This window comes from Sinohyriopsis cumingii, chromosome 4 (assembly GCF_028554795.1).
Source record: "Sinohyriopsis cumingii isolate HCF-2022 chromosome 4, ASM2855479v2, whole genome shotgun sequence".
Lineage (NCBI taxonomy): Eukaryota > Metazoa > Mollusca > Bivalvia > Unionida > Unionidae > Sinohyriopsis > Sinohyriopsis cumingii.
The window spans coordinates 10,366,968-10,394,966 of record NC_142964.1 but is presented as its reverse complement, the minus strand read 5'-3'; the positions used below and the strand labels follow the sequence as shown (position 1 = coordinate 10,394,966).

Below are 27,999 nucleotides of genomic sequence, written 5' to 3'. Positions count from 1 at the left end.
GATTTAGAAGGTATCTACAAGTCTAATGGTACGTAGCACAGTACAGCCTCATTTTCACCTCCACCATTCACACACCAAAACTGAATAAAAAAAGTTGTTGTTTACTTGACCCTCAATCAAGGCCAGGAAATAGGTCAGCATAAGATACAACGTTCGGTTTTATAACTAATTCTTAAGCCAAGCTAGTTTCTGGAAAATCTCAAATTCCTAGTTAACAAAATTACATTATTTTGACATATAATGAAATTAAATAATACAAAGATTTTAAAACTTACAATCAATTTAATTAAATATAAATTAAATCAAATACATAACATTTGAGGTTTGCAGCGTCAGCTGGGGAAGAAACTCTTGCTGCAAGCCTCAAAATAGGTCTGGTGTCTGTATATGCCACTTGGTTGGATGTAGAGCAACTAGGTCTGGTGATACTGGGTCATTGAAGGGGACCTTCTGTACAGCTGCAGCATTAAACTCTTATGTAAATGTAGAATTTGTTTTGAAAAATTCACCTCAAGTTCTCTCTGACTAGAATCACATTGACCACACAAAAAACAAATTTCTTGATGGTTTTCTTTGTGGCAAATTTGGGGACATCATATACAAACAATAATTCATTCCCAGTAACATCAAGATCAGAGTTGGAGTTTGAAACAATGCTGTTGGCAGTCCTAAAGTCTTTGCTTAGATAACTCCTTGTCTTGCCAAAACCTTCCTTCAGACCATTCTTCTACTGCTCCTTTACTTTTTAGTAAAGTACATTATTTGTTGAATTATACAAAGCTTGTTGCTTCTCACTCCTTTCTATTACTTATTTTAAGACCATAGTGGCATACTGATAGGGTCTTTGTGATGTTGGACTTGATATTTAAGAAGATTGAGGTATAAGATAGAATCTTTGTAATATGTGAGTTGATATTTAAGAAGACTGAGGCATGAGGTAGGGTCTTTGTGACATTGGGGGAGTTGGGGCAGCCTGTATTAATGGTGGAGGAAGAACCTGGGAAAACCCCGGAAAGAACCACTGACCTTCAAGAAGGTACTGACAAGCTTTCTCACATACCCACATTGGCCGAATCCGAGACTCGAGCCTACGCAGACAAAGGTGAGGTGGCAGTGATCCGTAACGTAGAGTGCTTTAGACCACTTGGCCACTTGGGGGCCCCCGTGATAATGGGAGTTGATGTTTAAGTAGATTATGGCATGATATAAGATCTTGTTGATATGGGAGTTGATGTTCAAGAAGATTGAATTATGAGATAAGGTATTTGAAATTTGAGAGTTGATGTTTAAGAAGACTGAAATATGACATAGGTATTTGCAATATGGGAGTTGATGTTTAAGAAGACTGAGATATGACATAGGTATTTGCAATATGGGAGTTGATGTTTAAGAAGAATGAGGCATAACCTAGGGTGTTTGTGATATGGGAGTTGATGTTTAAGTAGATTATGGCATGATATAAGATCTTGTTGATATGGGAGTTGATGTTTAAGAAGATTGAAATATGAGATAGGGTGTTTACAGTATGGGAGTTGATGGTTAAGAAGATTGAAATATGAGATAGGGTGTTTATAATAAGGGAGTTGATGGTTAAGAAGATTGAGGCATGAGATAGGTTCTTGGTAATATGGGGCTGGATGTTTAAGAATATTAGGGTATGAGATAGAGCAATCTGGACTAAAGAGACAGCAATTATGCAATACAAAGAATGCTTTTGATCAAGTTTACTAAGGTACAGTATAAGTCAAATAAAGGTTTTATTGCTTCAATAACTTGTATGTGCACAAATTTCGTATTATTTTTCTTTATAAAATATTCTTATTTTCCTCTACTTTATCCCTACTGTTTTTTAATGAAGTTTCTCTACTTTATCTCTATTTTTTTCACAAATATTTGTTGGAAAGACTGCATTAAGCTATCAGATGAGTTGGATCCATGCATGCTAAGTACGAGATTATGCTTCTGATTGCCTAATCATGTTGCCACTGTGGAACCACATTTTTGATCTGATTTTTATCAAACTTGATATGTGGGCTTGTATCATTCAAGATCTTGATTAGTTTTGATAATGAGTGAGATCCATCCATATTAATGAGATAATCTTGCATCTGATTGACCCTTCTACCTATGTGGAGGACAAACTAGCAGTTTGTTTAATATAGCAAGGGAAGTAACCCATACATCTGACAGAACCAGGACATGAGATCAGGAAATTTACAAATTTTGATCAAAAGATTGTCTTCTAAACCTGAAGATTTGACATAAATTAACATGTTTTAAAGGGATTTAAAAATAACAAAACATGTACATATTATTTTATATAATATACTCTTCATTGTATAATAAAACAGCAACTGTTGAACATGAACCAGTGTTTTGACTCTATGGTCTTAAAATAAGTAACAGAAGAAGCAAATACAGGTTTAGTGAAATTCAAAAATTAATTTATTTCCCTAGAATTCAAAGTGAAAATTTAAAAAGAAATTCCCAGTATTGCAAATGGAATCCCAAATAATCATAAAGGTTCTGTCAGAAGTCCAAAAGTATATAGTGTTCCAAATTAATTCCAGTATTGAATGAGCTTATGTGCCATTAGTCCTGGATGAGCTAATATGCCAACATTCTTGATGTATAATAATGATATTATCCAGAATGACCTTGAATAAATTCACAATAAGCCCCAAAATGGTGATTTAGTCCATGCATCAGTGAACACTTTGTAATTACAATAATTAATTTAAAAGATTCCCTCCAAATTAAATCTGAAAATAAACTGAGCTGACAGGTAGGAATAATTTTGATGAAAACAACCTTATGTAACAAAAACACAATAAGATGACCAGGATGTGGGTCAGAAGTTCATTTCCATAATATTCTAAATTGTAAACATAGTTAGGTCTTTTCCTTAAACTTAGGCAAACAACATCACAATGATCAGGTAGACCAGGGCTTTTCCAAAGAAAGAAAAAACAATGTCCTAAACTCAGATCCAAGTAAACAAGTTTTTTACAAATGATCATCATCAGTAATTAAAGATGGGATGGTGGGTACAATTTGATGTAGGTCTGAAAAGTTGAATGTCTTGAGCTAAACAATGGTCCTAAGGATATTGCACCACTTGAAAGTGTAGCCTGAGATATTAGTGCTGGTTCCTAAATTGATATAGAAGAAATGAAAGAAGTATCCTTCCTTGTATTATGATTTAGTACATATTTGATTTATTGGTAAACTGTAAGTAATGATACAATCCCTTTTGCTTGTTAAGCAGATTACTCAGTCATAGTCATCATTGCACCAGTATAATATTTCTGGTCCCCCGGTTGACTGGTTCCCGATTTTTTCTGTGATTTGTGGATAACACTTAAAATGTATGTTTTAGTTTAAAATAAAGTTTAAAAAATAGTTCATTTTTCAAATGGGTAGATTTCAGGTGTACAACTGTATGTGAGTTACACAGTCTTTACAATGGAATTTGTTTGCTGCTTAAATCATGTATCATAACCTGTGAACAGGCCTTTCGAGTATAACCAGTTTTGTGTTTTGAAATGAGTCCTCCAGCCATAAAACAGAATACAAAATAAAAAATCCAAAAAGCCAATTCTGGACTTAATGAGTGTTGCAGCTGTAACACATTTAATTTCATTCATTGGTAGCAATATTAGCAATCATGATCATTTAGATGCTTACTATTTATTCTATTATTTTTGTGCATTCCAGAGTTAGGTTAAAAATCATGATTTGGTAATGTCTAATTTCGCATGCTCTTTGATAATCATGTTTGGTTTAAATTTACAGCAGGTTGCATTAGACGAATGCAAATTATCTGAGTAATTATATAGAGAGTATATATATATATATATATATATATATTAGGTAATTATTGGAGGGTATATATCTATTAAAGAATTATATAGGGAATATATATCTGTTAATTATATGGAGAAATATGTACTAAGTAATTATATAGAGTTTATATCTGTTAAGTAATTATTAGAGTATATATCTATTAAGTAATTATATGGAGTATATATCTGTTAAATAATTTTTAGAGTATATATCTGTTAAGTAATTATTAGAGAGTATATTTCTATTAAGTAATTAAATAGAGTATATATCTATTAAGTAATTATATAGAGTGTATATCTATTAAATCAAGCTGTACCGATTAAATGGCCATACTCATGATCGGGCCGATTATTAGAACAATTGGTATAATCGGTATTGGCATAAAAACTCGGTGCCAATGTAAACAAATTTCCAAAATATAAATTCACTCATAACATTCATCTTGCCATGGCTTGAATTTTAAATCAGAGTTAAATAGTGGAAATTAAGGAATAAACATTTGATTTGGGGGTTAATTGAAAGACAGTATATTATTAAAACTAAATGCTTTTTAGCACACTTGCTGTAAACTACCGCTGATTGTCTGCACACAACAAAACAAAAAAAAAACATTCATGCACTCTTCCCAATCACAGCCGCCAACCAGCCAATGAAGCCTTGCGTGGCTGTTGAAATTCCAGCATGCACATTAGCAGATAGCTAGGCAGATTAGATAGCTAGCAAAATTTCCAACTACTATGAAACTATGACTCACTATAGTTAATCTGTTCTTTAGTCAGTCCTGCAATGCTGCTAATCAACGAATAGCAGTGTCACGCTGGAGCAGCTGAATGCTGACAATATTATGCAGCAATGGTATTGGCATGCCAGTGCCAGAGACATTACCCCTGGATACACCAGCTGCTGAGCTGCTTCAGCGCACGACTCGCAGCGTGGTGCGTGCATCCATCCAGCCACGTGGACAGCTTAGTAGAAACTTACTTGTTTAAAACATTGTTTCAAGTGTGTGAATCGATTAGATTATTGATATTGCCTAGTAATTGTATACTATTAAATATACTACCAAGCTTATGTATAATGTTGAACTTGAAACACTCAAGTTTAGTCTGAAATTACAAAACATGCATTTCCAGAGGTGGAAAGGATTCTAAAAACTATACGAGATCAAATCTTGTCCAGCACTTGCATTGCAAGCACATCGTCGAACATGGCCTGTTTCTGGCAGATAAAAAAGAAAAGGATACTGCGCAGTTAGCCTCAGCAACTCCTCATACTCTGACATTGATGCCATGCTGGACCAAAAGCCGCCAGTTGCATTTGATGACCTGAGAACTATTAGTTGGCACAAAGCAATTGCAGAGTTCATGGCAGTAGATGTGCAACCATTATGCGCTGTTGAAGACATTGGATTTTGACATTTGATGGCCAAGGCAGAATCGCACTATAAAATTCCAAGTCAGAAGTACTTTTCCACATCTTTGATACCTGACAAGCATAAATCAGTACAAAGCAAGGCGCATGATTTAGTTTCTACCCAATCTGACCTTAGTTTTACCTCTGATGCATAGTCAGACCCATCCATTGGCATAGCCTTGTTGAGTCTTATGGCACACTGACTGAAGGAAGACTTCCACCGGAAATAGGTGATTTTATCTACAATGCCTTTCGATGTATCATGCACAGGAGAATATTTGGCAAGCAAACTGGACAAATTATGCGAGGTATACAACATTCCCAAAACTCATATCCATGTTCTTCTGTGTGACGGAGGTGCAAACATGATTAAAGCAATGCATCTGGCTGAAAATCAACATCATTAGCTGTTTTGCACACACGCTGCAGTAATGGAATTCTGTCGTAACAAGCTGCCAAAGATGTTTTGGTGATCTCGCGATCCATAGTCAAGTTCTGACACTCCATCCTGGCACAACAGCAGCTCAAAGAGAGGCAGGAAAAATTTGGCGTTGCCCATAAAATAAAACTCGTCCAGGATGTCCAGACACGCTGAAATTCTACATACAATATGTTGGTTTCATTATAGCTACTCTCTATGACCTGCCTAGCCTAACAGCCCAATAGTGGGTCTTGATTAACAATACTGTGGACACATTAGGCCCATTCTTCGACATTACCAAGGAAGTAAGTGATAGCCAAACATCAGTATCTGTCATTCTTTCTATGCTGAAAATGCTCCGAATGGTGCTGGCTCGAGAGCATGAAGCGAGTCAAGGCATTCAGACAATGCGCTGTTAAATGTTGACGTCACTGAACACATGCTTTGCTGATGTTGCCAGCAACAAGAAGCTTGTGTTGGCCACCATCTAGGATCCACGATTCAAACATCGCCTATTCAGCGAAGAATTATTTGTGACCAGATCCAAAGAATGGCTTTTAGAGCAGAGTTCATCATAGTTGCGTCAGCTGACAAGCAGGAAGAACCCCAAACTGAAAAAAGAAAAACTGAAACAAATGCCACTGGACCATCAATGTCACGTCTCCGGGATTCGTTTTCTGTGGCCTGTGATGACCCTGTCCGTACCGTCAACAAAACAATCTACGTGGATGATGCCGTTGACGTGATACTTGAACTGTATCTGGCCAGCCCTCTGTTGCAACAAGAAGACATATACGGCTGGTGGAACACTCACAGGTTTCAGTTCTCCTACTTGGCCAAATTAGCTAGATGCTATTTGTCTGCACCAGCTTCAAGTGTTCCAAGCAAGCAGCTGTTTAGTGGGGTGGCCAGATTTTTTTCGGATCGTCGTGGATCGCTACTCGGCGAGAAGGGAGAAATGTTACTGTTGCTTAAATACAAGTTGCACCCAGCATACAGTGACTTTAGTCTTAAAGTATTCTTATTATTAATTTTAATTGTTTTTGGGCTATCGTTATTAACATTGTTTAGTCATTTATTGAAATCTAGTAATGGTGACCTGCATCACTGAACGTAAGTTACAAGACTAGCTTCATACATTTTCATTCATTTATATCTTGAATTGGCAAACCATAAGTTTTATATCAGTGTTAGTTTTTAAGTTTTTCAAGTTTTATGTTTGTGTGACCGTTGTTATCTATAAATAGAAATATACTTCTTATCCAGTTTCTGTTTTTTTTATTATAGAAGTTCAAATTCACTTAACGCATAAACAACCTTGTTATAACTCACACAGCAAAATACCTGCTTGCATTACACTAATAGTTTTATGTTTCTGAACAAGTCATTGTTATAAAACAAATAATAATAAAATAATTGGTCTCATAATCGGTATTGGCAATTTTAATAATCGGCTATATGCGGTATCGGCATACTCGGCAAAAAGTGACATCGGTACAGCTTTACTATTAAATAATTATTAGAATATATATCTATTAAGTACTAATTATATAGAGTATATATCTATTAAGTAATTATTAGAGTATATATCTATTAAGTACTAATTATATAGAGTATATATCTATTAAATAATTATTAGAGTATATATCTATTAAGTAATTATATAGAGTATATATCTGTTAAATAATTATTAGAGTATATATCTATTAAGTAATTATATAGAGTATATATCTGTTAAATAATTATTAGAGTATATATCTATTAAGTAATTATTTGAGAGCATAAATTTATTAGGTATTTATTTAGAGGGTATATCTATTAAGTAATTATGTAGAAGGTTTATATTAAGTAATTATAGAGTATATATCTATTAAGGAATTATTAGAGAGTATATATGTTAAGTAATAATTAGAGTATAAATATATATATATATATATATATATATATATATATATGTGTGTGTGTGTGTGTGTGTGTGTGTGTGTGTGTGTAATTTTATTGGAGTATATCTCTTTTTAGTAATTATATAGAGTATATATCTATTAAGTAATTATTAGAGTATATATCTATTTAGTAATTATATAGAGTGTATATATCTATTTAGTAATTATTAGATTATATATCTAACTATTGTAAAACATTGTACTGCTGACTAATACTGACAAAAGTCTTTTTCACAAATAAATAAAAATGGATCATGCAACTGTGGATCACTTTCAATAAATGTCAGGGATAAATGAGTTTTAAAAACTGTTTTCCAACCAACCATTCCAATATTTCAGCCTGACATGAGAAATACTATTTTTAGGCCAGATAGACAAATGTTGGAACAGATTTCGAAACATTTCTTTTCATTCCAGTTACACAACATGTATGAATTTATTTTCACATGCTTACCTTTGTTCTAGTACTAGATGATTGATACGATGCCCAATTGGTTTCCTGTTTACAAAACTAACACTCTTATTGTAAGATGCTCGCATCAATGGTCAACATATTTCAACCCAAATGTAGTTATGACTTCAGGTACAAGGGTTTGGGTGCAGACAGGCTGGGTCAAAACTGAATCTTGCAAATTAGGCTGTGAAAATTGAAAAGTGTAAGAAATGTTTGGAAATTTGCAATGGTAATAATTCATCAAATTATGATGTTGTTTTTTTAATTTCTTTTTTCTTTAAATTATCACAGGACATCTCCAAACCTATGCAACCACTGATAGAACAGCTGGAGAAACAGAAGGATACAGAAGATGTAGAGAGGGGCAACGTGGAGGAGAAAGTCGCATACAAATTTGGATGGATTCAGGGTGTTTTTGTATGTAACTTTCCATTCAGTACCTCATGTACCTCCATCTGTGCATCCAGCTGTCCATTACCACATCTCCTTCTGAACAACTGGGGGATACTTCCATGCCTTAGCAAGGGGATATTCTTGTACCTCTGACTGCAGCATCTGTCCATTATCACATCTCCTAAACATCTTGGTCTAGGTTCACAAAACCTTGTAGTTATGTTACACACTGTCTGTTAGAGGTGTGTCATCCTTGGTTTCCACTCAAGAGGTCACTAAGAAGTGGTCAAAGGTCAGATGTGCAAAAGTTTCAGATACAGTGACATTACTTATTTGTCTGACTAAAGTATACACAGTCATAGCAGCAGGTGAATGATCTAAGATTTTGCATTATGATGCCTTAGTTGCAGTATTGGGGTGGGGGTGGATGTTGGAAGAATAAGGGGGTGGTTAGCTATTACAGTTGCACTAGTTACGTAATAATGTGTAAAGATAAGCCTGTTGGTATATAAACTGAGAAATTATAAAGGAAGCTTGGAGGTTAGTTATTATGTGGGCCATATATATATAGACTGAATCTGCCCATCTGTTGTTTATATAGATGTCAAGCTGCAATGGTCTAGTTGCACAACAATATACTGAATCCCTGAGAACTAGTAATATCATTATTAAGCTTGTGAGACAAAAGTTATTTTCAGATCATTACTGTGTAGATTTGTTGCATGTTTTCTCAACGTGCTTTATTTTTCTTGCCAACATGTTTTTTTTATAATAACATTTATGTGTTGAGTGTGTACTTCATTGGAACATGTGTATGCATGAACCTGGAGATATGTATATGCATATGTGTGAACCCAGAAATATAATGTGTGTGTCTGTGTGTGAACCTGGAGATATGACAAGTATTTGTAAATATGGAAATATCAAATGTATATATGAATGTGGAGATATCACATGTATATGTGAATTTGGAGATATCATATGTACATGTGAAATTGGATATTGCATGTGTATGTTTGAACCTGGAGATACATTTTGACTCTATGGTCTTAAACTAAGTAACAGAAAAAGCAAAAGCTAAAGATTGGTAAAATTCAACAGTTTCATTCTCCAAGTTATAAAATGAAAATTAAGAGAAACTAAATTCCTAAAGTACTATTACAAGTTCAAAGTAGAGAGTGTTCCAAATGAATTCCAGTGGTGTCTGAATGAATTACAATCTTGAATGCCCTTCAGTACCAATTGTCTTGATTGTGCCTATATGCTTACAGTCTTGATGTATCACAATGATATTATCCAGAATGTTTTTTAATGAACTCAGAACAATCCCAAATTATTGAGCACTTTGTAATTCTAATGAATAATTAATAGCAACAAATAACAAATAAATCGTTTTAAATTATAAGTAAACACAACTAATAAGACTGATATAAAAATTAAAAACAAAAATAGGAATAAAACAGTTTACTTCTTTCTTCTGATATATATCCTTATGAGTTGATGTTACAATCCATTTCCACTGGAAATGTCACATTACCTCCCCACTTCATGTCTTGTAATACTTAAACCACAGAATCAGACAATTATTCCAAATTGTGTACACAGGTTCGTTTTCTTTAACGTTTTAAGGTTACAATCAGGGCAGAGTATAGAACTCAACCAGAAGTAAACAACTGATTTATAGCTCATTATCTTAAAATAGAATTGACAGTCCTTGACAAAAAATAGCAAGCAGTGTTATTTACAAGTGATCATTCCAATGTAAATCATGTACAGAAATTAAATGCACAACATGACAGATGAGTTTGATAATGAGATCTATGGATATTAATGAGGTGACCATGTACCTGATTGAATGACCTTGTTACCACTCTGGAGGCTATATTTCAGATTTTTTTAATCAAACTTACAATGTTTGTGCTTGCCAAAATATTATATCATTATGAGATTGATAATGAGCGAAGTCCATGCATACTAATGATGTGATCTTGCATCTATTTGGCTGGGCTTGTTACCCTTTTGGAAGTCATGTTTCTCAACCATCTACTGGGATGGTATAGTCACCCCACCCCAGGTCCCTGGCTGGTTTCATTATCTTTGTAACTCATTAAAGGGAATTGGTCTTCTTGATTCTTTTTTTTCTCCAACTAATCACAGTCTAGTCAGTGAAAAGTTTATATACACGTCGCTGCTGGTGCAGGGGCATTTATTGGTCATTTGACATTTATATTGTCAGTATACTTATTTTCAGACTGCATTGATAAACATAAAACTGCAATAATATTATATTGATTAGTGGTTATTTTTTATGTCCACTGGGTTTATCAAATTATTTATTAAAGACAAGTCTTGAAGGGATTATGAGACTGTAACATCATTGATTGAATTCTTGAATGGCATATGTTTTCCAAAGCTGTTTGGGGAGGTAAAGGTTGAATTGAGTATTATTGTCTTGACTAGCGTTATGTTCCAGTACAATGTAGGACTCATTATGTCATCAGAAGAGTATCCTTCCTAAGAGATGGTTCTATAGTGTTTGGAATATTGGATACAGACAGATGTAATTGAATTGGATCAGATCATATCTGTATCCCCAATAACTCCATTTTTGGGTCTAGTTGAAGAGGCATCTATTGAACTGTGGTGTTGCTTCTTATGTTTCCCTGAGATCTTTCCTTCTGAAGATTTTGTTACATTGTTGGCATGACACCCGTAAACCTATATGTATAATATTTATGTGTCACTCTAGGGGTTGGTGATGTTTAAATGTTGCTGTACATAAGACACATTGATGATTCATTTTGATGTGCATCGGTCTTGATGCAAATTGAGCGTTCATGATTCATTCAAATGTAAGGGTGGTAACTCAGACTGGAGGTAAACATTTCATCAAAAGAGTTGCTTTTACTGCCAAAAAAAGACATTTTCGACCAGAACATCTAAGTAGTCATGGGAGGAAGTATAATAAATTAGAAATGCCTTGTTTTCAGACTCTTTTGATGCAGCCAGGTTTCTAATGACATAATTGTCATGCAAATGGGATTCAGCTTAAGTAGCCTTAAAAATAAAACCAAAAGATGTTTCTCTGTAAAAATAGGGGTGAAATAGAAGTTGATTGAAAACTCAAGGGCAGTACTTGGAGGAAAGTGTTTTGCTTTTGCACCCATAAGACTGACTGTGCCATTATTATAAGTATTTAATAAGTTACATTCAGTTATTTATTAATGACCTACCACTTTTACTAAGAGACTCAATATCATCTACAGATCTCTGTGCAGATGACACAACATTGTCAGACATCCAAAACACAAAGCATGAACTCAAAATTTCTTTACAGAATGCCCTAAACAAGCTGGAAAACTGGTGCACATGCAATGGCATGGTGGTAAATACTGGTAAAACTAAAATATTACTTATCTCAACACGGCAAAGAAGGACAAATCTTGATAGTGATGAACTATGTCTGACATGGAAGGATAATAATTTGCAAATGGTCTGTCATGATAGACTACTTGGTGTTATGGTAGATAATAACCTATCTTGGATTGAACATATCAAACATATCAGTAAAAACAAGTCAATTCAAGTTTATGGCTTCTCAGTAGGATAAGACATTTTCTCCCTGAAAGGTACAGAAACCTATTTTATAACAGTTACATACAACCCTATTTAGACTACTGTAATACAGTATGGGGTAATTCAAAGGATAAAAACATAGCAAAGCTGGCACATCTTCAAAAAAGAGCATTTGGGCTAATATCAGTCCAGAAGGAAAGCAAGGAAAATATGGCTGGTAAGTTAAAAATATTACCTATTAAAGACCGAATCTGTTTGAGAAAAGCCAAATTAATGTACAGGATATTCCATAATAGTGCTCCTGAATATTTACAATCACTATTCCAGTATAGGCTACCTGGTAATATTCCCCACCTGCGATCCATGTCTACCAAACGGTATAAAATTCCCAAACCAAATAAGGAGTTATTTTAAAAAAGTTTCCAATACTCTGCAACTCTGCTCTGGAATAGTATTCCAGTTGAGATTAGAAATGCCCACCCTATTTCCTTCTTCCAAACCCAATATATCCAGTGGCTTCAGAGATGCAGCTAAAATAAATAAATTCCTTTGTATGAGGGCCTCAAGGTAAATTAGTTCTTAGCTAATTGTGTTACCCTCTTTAAATAAGGTCATTATTATTTTAATGTCATTGTGTTTTGTTTTGTTTGTTTTAAATGTATAGAAAATAATTATATAATTTAGGACAAGATCCTGAGATATTTCTGGTCATACTCAGTCATGCTTGATAAATTGGTTACCTTGTATTTTAAATCCAGGGTATTGAGTGTATGGTATACTACATGCATATTGAGTCTGGTATACTACATGCATATTGAGTCTGTATGGTATAATACCTGGATATTGAGTCTGTATGGTATGCTACATGCATATTGAGTCTGTATGGTATACTACATGCATATTGAGTCTGTATGGTGTGCTACATGTATACTGGGTCTATATGGTGTGCTGCATGTAAGCTGAATCTGTATTAGATTTCTTGCAGATTTTACATAGCCAATTGATATATGTGAAAATAAATTACATTGATTTTGTGACAACTTCTTACATTTTTAGTGGCCTTTGGTGAAGTGTAAAATTGACAAATTGAGTTCTTGGGAAAACAAAGTTTTCATGATGATAATCAATAACCTTCATGTATAATACATATTTTCAGCTCCCTGTTGGAGGCCCTCTTATTTTACTTTGATTTCCCATCATGCACTACCTTCCGCAGTCACTTGACCCTCTACGGCATAATACATGTAGTTTTTAGGTTGAAGTGCCTAGATTGCTTAGAAATTATGTTTGGTCAGTAATTTGACATCCTTATTGATTGTACCTGATGTACAATAATAATCTTCTTTGTAGTGGATAATTTGTTTTAAACACAGGATGGGTATTAAGTTTGCTTTATTTCAACATGCAAGGGATGACAGTTGGTTGCCATGGCAACATAATTCTGCCTAGAATTTGTAAAATTCATGGCAAAATTGCATGTATATAAATATTCTTTTATTAAGAGCTTTCTTATTTATTCTCAAATATGTCATGCTTTACATTTTCAAAGTTTATCATTGTGGAAGCCTAGGATTTATAATTTTCTGGCTTAAATCGTCTAATTTCAGCCTGACATACATAATGTGTGTTTCGTTTCAAGATTGAACACTTAAAATAAACAAAGTATTTTATATGCCTGCAATCAGACTGAGTGTATAGTGTTATGATATCAACCCATTACCAGTTTTGTTTCTTTTTGATATGTCAAGTAAACGATCATCTACACTTATCAATCTCTGTTGATGGCTTGCACTTGGGGATAAAGGAAAAAAAGAACTATAAATCTTGTTGTGAAAAGGTCAAAGTCACTATGACTGAAAGAGAACATCTATTTTCTGCACAATAACTATAGCTCACCTCCATCCTCAGCTAGCAAACTTTGTGGATGGTTTGCAATTGGAATTAGAAAGAAGCAGATACAGTTTAGTGGTCAGAACACCCAAGGTCTTGATCACTCACTGAAAGAAGACAAATGGTTTTTGACCAATCACTCAAGTTTTCCTCCATCAACAGTTACCAAAATTTGTGGCAGCTTGCACTTGGGGTAAAGAGGAAGACAGATGATTTTAGGATCAAAATGTCAAATGTCAGGGTCACTATTACAGAAAGAAGTAATGTGATTTTTGTACAATAATGTGAGGTCTCCATCAACCACAGTTAAGAAACTTTGTGGATGGCTTGAACTAAGTGTAAGGGAAATGAGAATCAATCTTGGGGTGAAAAGGTCAAAAGTCAATGCCTCTGACTGAAAGAATAGAAATGTTTTCTGCACAGAAACATTAGTTCTGCATCACAGACCATGAACAATATTTGTGGATGGCTTACAAAAACAGCAAGGAAGAATCTACCAATGTTGGGGTCAAAAGGCAAGAGTAAAAGAAACATGTTTTCTGCAAAGAAATTTCAGTTCTTGACCATGTACCTTCATCAGAGTTTGTGGATGACTGACATGTTGGTTAAGACAGAAGCCTATTGATTTTTGGGTCAAAATGTTGAAGATTAAGGTCACTTTCAATGGCCAAAGACAGATGGTATTTGCTTCATAACGTTAGTTCTAGACCATATACCTTTGTCAGAATTTGTGGATGGCTTGTATTTAAGCTATGGAAGATTCAGTGTTGTTCATGCAGAATAAGTTTAGTTCTTGTACAGTAAGTTCCCCATCCTTACCTTGTAGATGGTTGTCATTTTGGCAAATAAACAAGTCTTTAGATTCTGGGATCTGGAGGTTAGAGGCTATTTTCATTGTACACCTTATATGAAGAAAGAAGTTTTTGCACATTACGTTTAGTTTCAAGTTTGCATACCCTGATAATGTTCTGGGTCATTGAGACCAGTCAATAAATAATCTCAAGGGTCAACCATGCCCTGTTAGTGCCATTATGAATCTGTTGTTCTAAACTAAGTAACAGAAAGAAAGTGAAACCCTCAGGTTTTGTAAAATTTAGTGCAGAATTTAATTTTCTAGGCTAAAAAGTTAAAATTTTAAGGGAACTTGCAGTATTGTAAATTACATCCCAAATAGTCATGAAAGTGCTATCAAAAGTCCAAATGAATTCCAACCTTGAATGTCCTGATGTGCCAACAGTCTTGATCTACAAAAATGTTGTACTCCAGAATGTATTTGAATCAATTTACGGTAATCCCAAAATAGTGTTAATCCATTCAGTAAGCTTTTGAGTAATTCCGGTGAATGAACTGAATAAATGATTCTTCTCAAATTATGTCTGAACACAACTTAAAGTGGTTCCACAAAGACTGATACATTATTAATATAGAATATTAATATAGAATTTTGTTGATCACAACCAGATATAAAAACCTAAGACACAATCAAATGCACATGGTGTAGGTCAAAGTTTGCTGCTAAAACATTCTAATTTTTGTAAGTAAGGCTAGACCTTGAACTAAAATGTCAATAAACAACTTATTTGAAAAGTAATACAGAGATATAGCAAACATTCTGTCCATCCTCCATGTTGCAAATGCAAACAACTTCACCTTAAACCCATAACTGTCAGAAGTGTGTAATATCTGTGGATCACCCCCTTTCCCAACTTGTCTTAAACTACTTACACGATTGCCATGAACCTTACACAGACAGCCATCCCTTGGCCTAGCTACATTTAGTAGAAAATGGAAAATGGTGCCAGTAGGACATACAGTATGGCTACCACAGTGGCCATCTTGAAAAGTTCTTGCTAATCCACCTGAATAGGTGGTCATACATATTAAAAGACTTGCTATGATATCTAGTTGGTCACCTAAAATTTGTTATTATTATTACATCTCTTGTTCAGTATGGGTGCTATGGCAGTCATCTTGAAGATCTTGTTTTTTTAATGCTACTACTCTTAATTGGAAAGTCATTTTGATATGGGGTTGTGATCATAAATGGAACGTTGTTTTGATATGGGGTTGTGATCATAAATGAAAAGTCACTTTGATATGGCGTTGTGATCATAAATGGAAAGTCACTTTGATATGGGGTTGTGATCATAAATGGAAAGTTGCTTTGATATGGGGTTGTGATCATAAATGGAAAGTCACTTTGATATGGGGTTGTGATCATAAATGGAAAGTCACTTTGATATGGGGTTGTGATCATTAATGGAAAGTTATTTTGACTTGGGGTTGTGATCATAAATAGAAAGTTGTTTTGATATGGGGTTGTGATCATAAATGGAATGTCATTTTGATAATGGGTTTGTGGTCATAAATGGAAAGTGATTTTGACATGTTTTTTTTTAAAATCATAAATGGAAAATCATTTTGAAATGGGGTTTTGATCATAAATGGAAAGTCGCTTTTGACATGGGGTTTTGATCATAAATGGAAAGTTGTTTTGATATGGGGTTGTGATCATAAATGGAAAGTTATTTTGAAATGGTTTTTTTAATTATAAAGTCATTTTGAAATGGGGTTTTGATCATAAATGAAAAGCCATTTTGATATTGGGTTTTGATCAAAAATTAGAAAGTCATTTTGATATGGAGTTTTGATCACAAATGGAAAGTCATTTTGATATGGGGTTGTCATCATAAATGGAAAGTCACATTGACATGGGATTTTGATCATAAATGGAAAGTCATTTTGACATGAGTTTTTGATCAGATGAGTGTTGATGTTGTCTAGTTAGTCCTAAATGAAAATGATCCAAACATGATAGCCATTTTGAAAGTCATATTATCATTAACCTTGGTGAATGCATGGTCAAATAGTCATAGGAGTTTCAGAAGAAGACTAAGTGAAAATGGTGCTGTTTTGACTTCCAATATGGCAATCATCTTGAAAATCTTGTAATTGCTGCTCCTTCCTTTCAAACGATTATATTGATATGAAATCTTGATAGAAAGACTGTTCCAATCTTCAGTTGACCCATAATGAAATTATTACCACTTGCACATCTGTTTAGACTGCTTATAATGACTAGTAATTGGTCCTAAATAAATGGGGCTACTTAGACCTTCATTGTGTGGCCATCTTGAAAATTTTGTTGCTTCTCTGAAATACTTGTTATGATATACAGTTAGTTCTAAAGGCAAATAGTACATAGTAGACCTTCATTATAACTGGCAACATGGAAAACAGAACAGATGGTTTTTGTAAACATTGGTATTCACTAAAGGTCAAGGTCAAAGTCCATGACTTCAGGTTTTCACTGAAACTTTTATGATATCTGGTTGGTCTTAAGTGAAAATGGTACAGATCAGTGGTGGATGTATAAAAAAAATCATGAATTGATCGTCATATATTGACATGTGGTTTTCATAAAAGCTCTTATTACTATATGTAATTTGTCATTGAAAACAATTCTAGTATACAATGTCAGAATGTGACATTTTTTGTAATCGTTTCTTCATTCAAATAAACAGCCATATATGAACATTTAAAAGTAAAACATCTTACATTGTTTGTCAGTATATTGTTGTTCCTGTGTATAAATGATGTCGATCTAACCACCAAAATGGCAATTTTGTTGGCCATCCAAAAAATATTTATATGGCTAACTTGTCTGAAAAGAATGGTCTTATTGACATCAGGTTTTCAGTTAAACACTAATATATTCATAGCAAATTGTAGCTGATTTTGAATGAAAATGGTGCTCATCTGACCACCAACACAGCACCATTAGCAAGGTTTAGCTGATTTTGAATGAAAATGGCACTCATCTGACCACCAAAACAGCACCATTAGCAAGGTGTAGCTGACTTTGAATGAAAATGGTACTCATCTGACCACCACCAACACAGGACCATTAGCAAGGTGTAGCTGGTTTTGAATGAAAATGGTACTCATCTGATCACCAACACTGCACCATTAGCAAGGTGTAGCTGGTTTTGAATGAAAATGGTACTCGTCTGACCACCACCAACAACTTCTGTCTGCTCAGGTTCGAGTCTCAGATTCAGCCAATGTGGGTATGTGAGAAAGCTTGCCATTAGCTTCTCGTGGGTCGGTGGTTCTTTCTGAGGTTTTCCTGGGTTCTTCCTCCACCAGTAATACTGGCCGCCATGTATAGCCTATCGTGTACTGAAAAATGGCATTAAACCTCACTACAACAACAACAACAACCACCTCCAACATAGCACCATTAGCAAGGTGTAACTGACTTTGAATGAAAATGGTACTAATCTGACCACCAATACAGCACCATTAGCAAGGTGTAGCTGATTTTGAATGAAAATGGTACTCATCTGACCACCAACACAGCACCATTAGCAAGATGTAGCTGGTTTTGAATGAAAATGGTACTCATCTGACCACCAACACAGCACCATTAGCAAGGTATAGCTGGTTTTGAATGAAAATGGTACTCATCTGACCACCAACATAGCACCATTAGCAAGGTGTAGCTGGTTTTTAATGAAAATGGTACTCATCTGACCACCAACATAGCACCATTAGCAAGATGTAGCTGGTTTTGAATGAAAATGGTACTCATGTGACCATCAACACAGCACCATTAGCAAGATGTAGCTGATTTTGAATGAAAATGGTACTCATCTGACCACCAACAACACAGCACCATTAGCAAGGTGTAGCTGACTTTGAATGAAAATGGTACTCATCTGACCACCAACACAGCACCATTAGCAAGATGTAGCCGATTTGGAATGAAAATGGTACTCATCTGACCACTAACACAGCACCATTAGCAAGGTGTAGCTGACTTTGAATGAAAATGGTACTCATCTGTCCACCAACACAGCACCATTAGCAAGGTGTAGCTGATTTTGAATGAAAATGGTACTCATCTGATCACCAACACAGCACCGTTAGCAAGATGTAGCTGGTTTTCAATGAAAATGGTACTCATGTCACCACCAACACAGCACCATTAGCAAGGTGTAGCTGATTTTGAATGAAAATGGTACTCATCTGACCACCAGCATAGCACCATTAGCAAGATGTAGCTGGTTTTGAATGAAAATGGTACACATCTGACCACCAACACAGCACCATTAGCAAGGTGTAGCTGGTTTTGAAAGAAAATGGTACTCATCTGACCACCAACACAGCACCATTAACAAGATGTAGCTGGTTTTGAATGAAAATGGTACTCATCTGACCACCAACACAGCACCATTAGCAAGATGTAGCTGATTTTGAATGAAAATGGTACTCATCTGACCACTAACACACCACCATTAGCAAGGTGTAGCTGACTTTGAATGAAAATGGTACTCATCTGACCACCAACACAGCACCATTAGCAAGGTGTAGCTGATTTTGAATGAAAATGGTACTCATCTGACCACCAACACAGCACCATTAGCAAGGTGTAGTTGGTTTTGAATGAAAATGGTACTCATCTGACCACCAACACAGCACCATTAGCAAGATGTAGCTGGTTTTGAATGAAAATGGTACTCATCTGACCACCAACACAGCACCATTAGCAAGGTTTAGCTGATTTTGAATGAAAATGGTACTCATCTGACCACCAACATAGCACCATTAGCAAGGTGTAGCTGATTTTGAATGAAAATGGTACTCATCTGACCACCAACACAGCACCATTAGCAAGATGTAGCTGGTTTTGAATGAAAATGGTACTCATCTGACCACCAACACAGCACCATTAGTAAGGTGTAGCTGATTTTGAATGAAAATGGTACTCATCTGACCACCAACAAAGCACAATAGCAGTAATCTAAAAAAAAATAGTATTATTCCTCTTGCATAAATTGTGGCATTGACATGGAGTTTGGGCTCAAACACTTCTTGCAATATCTAACCACCAACATATCCACACTTTTTGTAAGGTGTTTGGAAGAGGCCAGACCTAATTGACCCTGGGGTCAAGTCAAGAGATTTTGGCTTACATTTCTGTAATTTATACAGCTAATCAACACAGTGACTTGTTCACATGTTTACATGTGTTTTAACCAGCCTTTTATTTAGTTTCATTCCATTGAACAAGTTGATAGTTATATCTGTGACATTGATTATTAATGTCAAATATTTTGAATTATGTTTTTAGATGCTTTCAGGTCATGGTAAGAGAAACAAGTATGAATGGATTTTTATCAACCCAATTTATAGTTATATCTAATGATTGCCATTTAAATTACTTGATTGTCTTACCCAGATAAATTTAAATAACTTTGCATGTGGGTATATTCTGACATTGTCTGAGACAAGTTCATTGATTTTCTGTTCATGATGTCGGGTTCAAGGTCAAAGTCCTTGACAAAGAATATCACTGCAATGTTCAGCAGTTAAAGATATTAAATTCTTTGTAGCCATTGATTGACTCTTAAATTGGTTAAGTGTTGTTTCTTTTTTCTGTCCAGTGATACCTTTACAACAATAATTTTCTTTCCCTGTCCACCATTAGAAACACCCACAGCCTTATTATGTTATTCCCTTTGATATGGTTTGTTACAGAATGCAGACTGGTTCATTTTTGACTTATTTCTTACGTATTGCAAAGATCACATTGCCTACAAATTTTACACTAGAAATGCACCCAAGTCTGGGTGGCTTTCACATAATGGCAAGGAATAAAGCTAATGACTTTATAGTCTCATAAATCATACCCTGAAAACTGTGCCGATACTGATGAATGGATTTTGGGTCAGATGTCACTTTATCAGCACAGTGACATCTGTACATGTACACATGAATTTTGACCAGACTTTCTAAGTATAATTGTATTTTGGACCTTACCTTATGGTAAATCCAGTTGACTGTGTAATTGACTAGGGACATTAATGTTGTTTTTATTTTCTAAAGAAATAATACGTAGTTAATACTTCTCTTTGAGTGTGGGTTAAATCATAGGATCATTATCAATAAAGTTAAACAGGTTTATTTGGGTCTGGGTCTATCCTAGGCAAAATACATAAGGTACAACAGGTTCTTCGTGGAGAAATTCCCATATCCTATTGGAATTCTCCCATGAAGAACCTGTTTACCTGATGTTTCCCATGTTCTTTATTATAATTTAGTAACAGATTTTATTTGTTTGCGGTACAAGTTAGCATTGTCAAGGAATGAACTTTGGACCTGCATCTTGACTCTACTTTTGTGTCTTAATTTTCTTTATAATCTTGTGTACTTGAAAAATTATTCATTCCTGCAGTAGCATCAGAAGCAGAATCATTTTTACTTTTAATATTATTCTCTGGAATTACAAAGTGCTCAGTAATATATTTGGATAGAAAACTAATTTGGAATTATAGTGAATTCAGAAAAGGGCATCTTGGATTATACTATTCTTATTAATTGGAAGACTTAGCACATCATCACATTTCATGCCACTGGCACATTATTACATTCAAGACTACAAACACATCAAGACCTTCATTGCTGGAACTTATTACGAGCATGACTGGAATTTAATTAGAACTTTATTCGTTAGGACTGGTTATAAAACTTTTTGGACTATGATGGATTTAGTTTGCAATACAGTAAGTTCTTTTTAAATTTTGACTCTGTAATTTAGGGAAATAAATTATTTGTATAATTTTTCAAAACTTGTTGGTTTTCGATCTACTTTTTTGCTACTTAGTTTAAGATAATATAGTCACAATACTTGCATTCCAATAAACACATTGATCATCAGCTCTGGGTCATGTGATTGAGCATCCATGGATTTTGTCTTTGGAAACTTCAAGTTGAGTGAATGAGTGGAAGTTGCATTGGATTATTTGCTGTATCTGATGGAACAGCAGAATGTAGTCACTAGCTTAGAAATGGTCACAGGAGGTTGGATTGTGTTGTATTATTCCACACGGATTTAAAACTTGTCAGTTAAAAGATTTTATATACATACATACATACAGACATACATACATACATACATACATACATACAGACAGACAGACAGACAGACAGACAGACAGACAGACATACATACATACATACATACATACATACATACATACATACATACATACATACATACATACATACATACATACATACATACATACATACATACATACATACATACATACATACATACATACATACATACATACATACATACATACATACATACATACATACATACATACATACATACATACATACATACATACATACATACATACATACATACATACATACATACATACATACATACATACATACATACATACATACATACATACATACATACATACATACATACATACATACATACATACATACATACATACATACATACATACATACATACATACATACATACATACATACATACATACATACATACATACATACATACATACATACATACATACATACATACATACATACATACATACATACATACATACATACATACATACATACATACATACATACATACATACATACATACATACATACATACATACATACATACATACATACATACATACATACATACATACATACATACATACATACATACATACATACATACATACATACATACATACATACATACATACATACATACATACATACATACATACATACATACATACATACATACATACATACATACATACATACATACATACATACATACATACATACATACATACATACATACATACATACATACATACATACATACATACATACATACATACATACATACATACATACATACATACATACATACATACATACATACATACATACATACATACATACATACATACATACATACATACATACATACATACATACATACATACATACATACATACATACATACATACATACATACATACATACATACATACATACATACATACATACATACATACATACATACATACATACATACATACATACATACATACATACATACATACATACATACATACATACATACATACATACATACATACATACATACATACATACATACATACATACATACATACATACATACATACATACATACATACATACATACATACATACATACATACATACATACATACATACATACATACATACATACATACATACATACATACATACATACATACATACATACATACATACATACATACATACATACATACATACATACATACATACATACATACATACATACATACATACATACATACATACATACATATGAAACGACCTTTCATACCATAACTGGTGATGATATAAAAAATGGTACGTATTGAGGAAAATTGGATTCAGGTAAGGAGAAAAGCAGAATTCTGCTTTAAAACAGAAATTAATCCTGTCTTCAGATGTCAGTTAAATCCAGTTTCAAGTTAAAGACAAAAAAGAAAAATAACAATGAAAGATGTGGACAGAAGTGATTGTTCCAAAAATGAACAATAAAATTAGAGCCATCAGAAATGTGAAATATGTTTTGCTGAAAATCATTCAAAATGTACAAGAAACAAAAAGTACCAGTAAATTATTTTAAAATGGAAAAAGGTTTGGTTTTCTTTGTGTATCAATAAAGTACTGTTTCTTATTGGGGCCCCAAGTGGCCGAGTGGTCTAAAGCGCTCTCCGTTACGGATCACTGCCATCTCACCTCTGTCTGCGTGGGTTTGAGTCTCGGATTCAGCCTGTGTGGGTATATGAGAAAGCTTGCCAGTAGCTTCTCATGAATCGGTGGTTCATTCCACGGTTTTCCCGGGTTCTTTCTCCACCATTAATACTGGCCACCATGTATAGCCTATCATGTGCTGAAAAATGGCATTAAACCCTACAACAACAACTGTTTCTTATTATTATTTTTTCAATGAAATTTTAATGAAATTTCACTCACAAAATCAGACTGATATTTTCAGAAATCTTGGCATAATCTCTGAAATTTCATTGAAATTTGATGTAATATCAAAAGGAAAGATCACTGAAATTTCAGTCAGATTTTCACTATGGTAAATTCTCTTTAAATAAGCTTTTTTCTCTCCAAAGTTCTACATTGCTTGCTAATATTTCAAGTAGTTTGCTATGTAATTTGCTCCGCTCCTGTGCTCTAGTGGTTAGTGTGTCCGCCTTGGATGCAGGAGGTCATGAGTTTGATCCCCGACTGAGTCATACCAAATACTTACAAAAATGGTAGTAACAGCTGCCTCGCTTGGCGCTCAGCATAAAGAGATTAGTGTTAGGACTGGTTGGCCTGGTGTCAGGATAATGTGACTGGGTGGGACATGATACTACTTGTCTGCAGCATGATGCCCCAGTGCTAGACACTATAAACAGTCACACTGCAGATATCCTAGCAATATGACTGAAAAATTGTTAAAGCTACATTGAAAATCCAAATCACACACACACACACACACACACACACACATGTAATTTGCCCCATTGTATTTATAAAAAATTTACTGTGTGGAGGTTTGTGTACTATATAATTTGGAATCTTTGAAAGAGCCTCAGAGGATCCTTTTCAATGTGAATCAAACAACTTTGACTCATTAAAGAAGTCTTGGACATGTTACAGTGATACTTCCCAAACATGAATGATTATCCAGCTTGTTGTATGAAGATAATGATAAAATCAAAGAACGCCAAAGTAATATTACACATTGTTTCAACTATTGATGAAATACTAGTATGTTGAGTTGAATTTTTAATGTTATTTGTCTAATCCAGAAAGGAAAACAGTTTCAGAAATCATTGCTATGATACACTGAGTCTGTTGGAATCTGAGGTCTTAAATTAAGTAACAAGTTATGTAAAACTTAACAAATAATTTAATTCTCAAATTAATGAAATGAAAATATAAGGGGAACTTTAAGTATTATGAATTAAATTTATAATAATCCTTAAATTTATATATCAAGTCCAGAAAAGAAAATGTAGTGTTCTCCAAATGAATTCCAGGTCTGGAATATGCAGAAGTGCTATCAATCATGATGTATCACAATGGCATTGTCCAGAACTCATTTGATTGAATTCACAATAAACACAGAATTGTGTTCAGTCCAAACAATAATATGAGCATTTTGTAATAACAATAGATATTTCAAAATAAATGATTCCTCTCAAATTAAATCTAAACACAACATTATGTATTTCTGCAGACTGAAAACAAAATAAGGAAAGTAATTTAAAAAAAATTAGGATTTAATTAATTGTTCTCTTCTGCTTCATTATATACATTCACATGACTCCATTAAGACTTTTGTCACAATACCAACCAGGGGACTTATGTTGCAACATAACCCACCTGGGTTATATCACAAAACAACCCACCTTAATTAACCAGTGGAAAAGTACCCCAAACTGTTAACAAGTTCATTATATAGAACCCAAACCCAAATGAACAACCTATCTATAGTTCATTATCTTAAAATAGACTTTACACTCATGGACAGTTATTACCTATATGTATGTAATATCTCCTTTGTGAGAAATACCTTCAGCATCAGCAGATTCTATACCACGTCTTTATAGATTTCTAAAAGGCCTTTGATAGGGTATCACATGCGGCCTTACAGGCAACAATGAGATAGTACATCAGCTCAAACCTGGTGCAGGTTGTTGAGCACCTCTATGACAAAGCCACCATTGCTGTCCTCATCAATGGCAGCAGAGGAGATTGGTTTCAAACAACAGTCAGAGTCAGACAGGGATGTATACTGTCACCTACACTCTTCAACATTTTCCTGGAAAGGATCATGGAGGATGCCTTGCATGACCACAAGGGCCCTGTCACATCGGAGGAAGAACAATCACCAACCTTTGCATCGCAGATGATATTGATGGTTTAGCAGGAGAGGAAAAAGAACTGGCTGACTTGGTTGAGCACCTCGAAACAATCTCCACAGCATACGATATGGAGATTAGTGCTGAAAAAAGCAAACTGATGACAAACAACACCAATGACATAAGTGCAGACATAAAGGTCAGTGGACAGTAGCTGGAACAAGTCACAAGCTTCAAGTACTTGGGATCAGTTATCACAGATGAAGGCTCCAAACCAGAACTACTTGTAGGATTGCCCAGACAACAGCAGCAATAAACAAGGTTGAGACCAATATGGAAAGATGCCAACATTGCTTTTGATTCCAAAATAAGGCTGATGTGCTCGATTGTCATTATCCATCTTTCTATATGCTTGTGAAACATGGATGCTCACATCAGATCTACGAAGAAGGATTCAAACCTTTGAAATGAGATGCTACCACAAGATCTTGGGTATCTCATACATTGACCATATAACCAATGAAGAAGTCCACAACAGGATCCAATGAGCCATTGGATCCTATGAAAACCTTTTGACCATTGTAAAAGAGAGTAAACTGAAATGGTATGGTCATGTCTCAAGATCATCTGGACTGTCAAAAAAACAATCTTGCAAGGCACAGTGCGAGGTGCAGAAGAAGAGGCAGACAAAAAAAAGAGGTGGGAAGACAACATTAAGTAGTGGACAGGCATGGCATTTGGAGATTCCCAAAGGGCAGTAGAGAACAGGGAAAGATGGAGAAAATTGGTTGTAAAGTCAACTGGGGTGACCCAACGACCTCTTGGGTTAAGGGTTTGATGATGATGATGTAATATCTTGTTTATAAATGATCATTACAGTCTGTCATCATGGACAAAAATTAAATACACAATATAGATATAAACAACAAATCCTTCTGATGTACATAAAGCTAGTTTGTTTCAAATTCAATGTAATATGCGTTCAAGTCAGTGCTGTTTCAAGGGAAGTGTGAGTGTAACTGAGACTGCCCTGGTAAACTAGTGGTTAGAGCATCAGCCTTGGATGTGGAGGTCACAGGTTCGAGCCCAGCTGAGTCATACCAAAGGCTTATAAAAACTTTACTATCAGCTGCCTTGCCTGGTGTCAGGATAATGTGACTGGGTGGGACATGATGCTACATGTCTACAGCATGATACCCCAATGCTAGACATCACTATAAACCGTCATACTGCAGACTTCATAGCAATATTTCAGAATTTTTTTTAAAGCTATGTTAAAAATCCAACACACACACACACACACAGTGTAACCTGGGGAACATTTTGGCATTATGCAAGTTCAGTGCGACCCTGCCATAACGTGCCCCATGATAACGTGAATTTGGATATAACCCAGTCATGGCGTGGCTCCCGAAATTTCGTATATTCATTCGCACATGAAATTTTTTATTTTTTTTAAAGTACGTGAAATAGTGTATAAAAAATTTATTATCATTTTGCGGAAGAGATCGCATATGAATTTGACTATAATATGTTTGTGGCATGGTTCCTGAAATTTTAAATTCATGTTCGTATATTTTTCTCGTACCAGAAAAAATATTTTTTTAAAGTATGAGAAATTGTGTGTAAAATGTTTATTAACATTTGGGGAAAAGTTCGCGTTTGAATTTTAATATAATACAATCATGGCGTAGCTTCTAAAATTTAACAATTGCATCAGGTTCTTGAAGTGTTATGCCAAAATAGACATTATCATAAATTTTATTGACGATGCATGAGTAATTGTTGTTGTTGTAGGGTTTAATGCCATTTTTCAGCACATGATAGGCTATGCATGGCAGCCAGTATTAGTGGTAGAGGAAGAACCCAGGAAATCCCCGGAAAGAACCACCAACCCTCGAGAAGCTACTGGCAGATGCATGAGTAAAGCCAGTAATTCGTCTCTGTGATTGTCTTCAATTAATTCTGTATACAGTCATTGCTTAAACAATAGCCAACATGTTTCTTCTGTAACTGCATACACAGCCAAGCAGCAGACAATGCAGTGGTTGATAAAAGATTCTCACAATTTAATTAACATAAGAAAACGAATGCTTCCAGCATGCTTGCTGGGCTTGGCGGTGTTATTAGACGCAATCATTTGACCAGTAAATAATGTCCACTTTATTGGCTGGAAATTGAAAGGGTATGAAATTGTACATGCATTCAGCATTACAAAAATTATAAAAGTTACTTGTGACCATTGCAGACCTACTGCACTTAGTTCTTGGGGTT

At 34.6% G+C, this 27,999-nt stretch overlaps 1 protein-coding gene across 1 annotated transcript in view; it reads left to right on the top strand.

Moving 5' to 3' along the window:
• Window positions 1–27,999, top strand: part of LOC149800611 (solute carrier family 12 member 2-like) — a 202,134-nt gene that overhangs the window by 7,355 nt on the left and 166,780 nt on the right. The window contains exon 2 of the mRNA XM_089954605.1: window positions 8,369–8,494. Coding sequence (XP_089810731.1) covers window positions 8,369–8,494 — 126 coding nt within the window. The remainder of the gene's footprint in view (window positions 1–8,368; window positions 8,495–27,999) is intronic.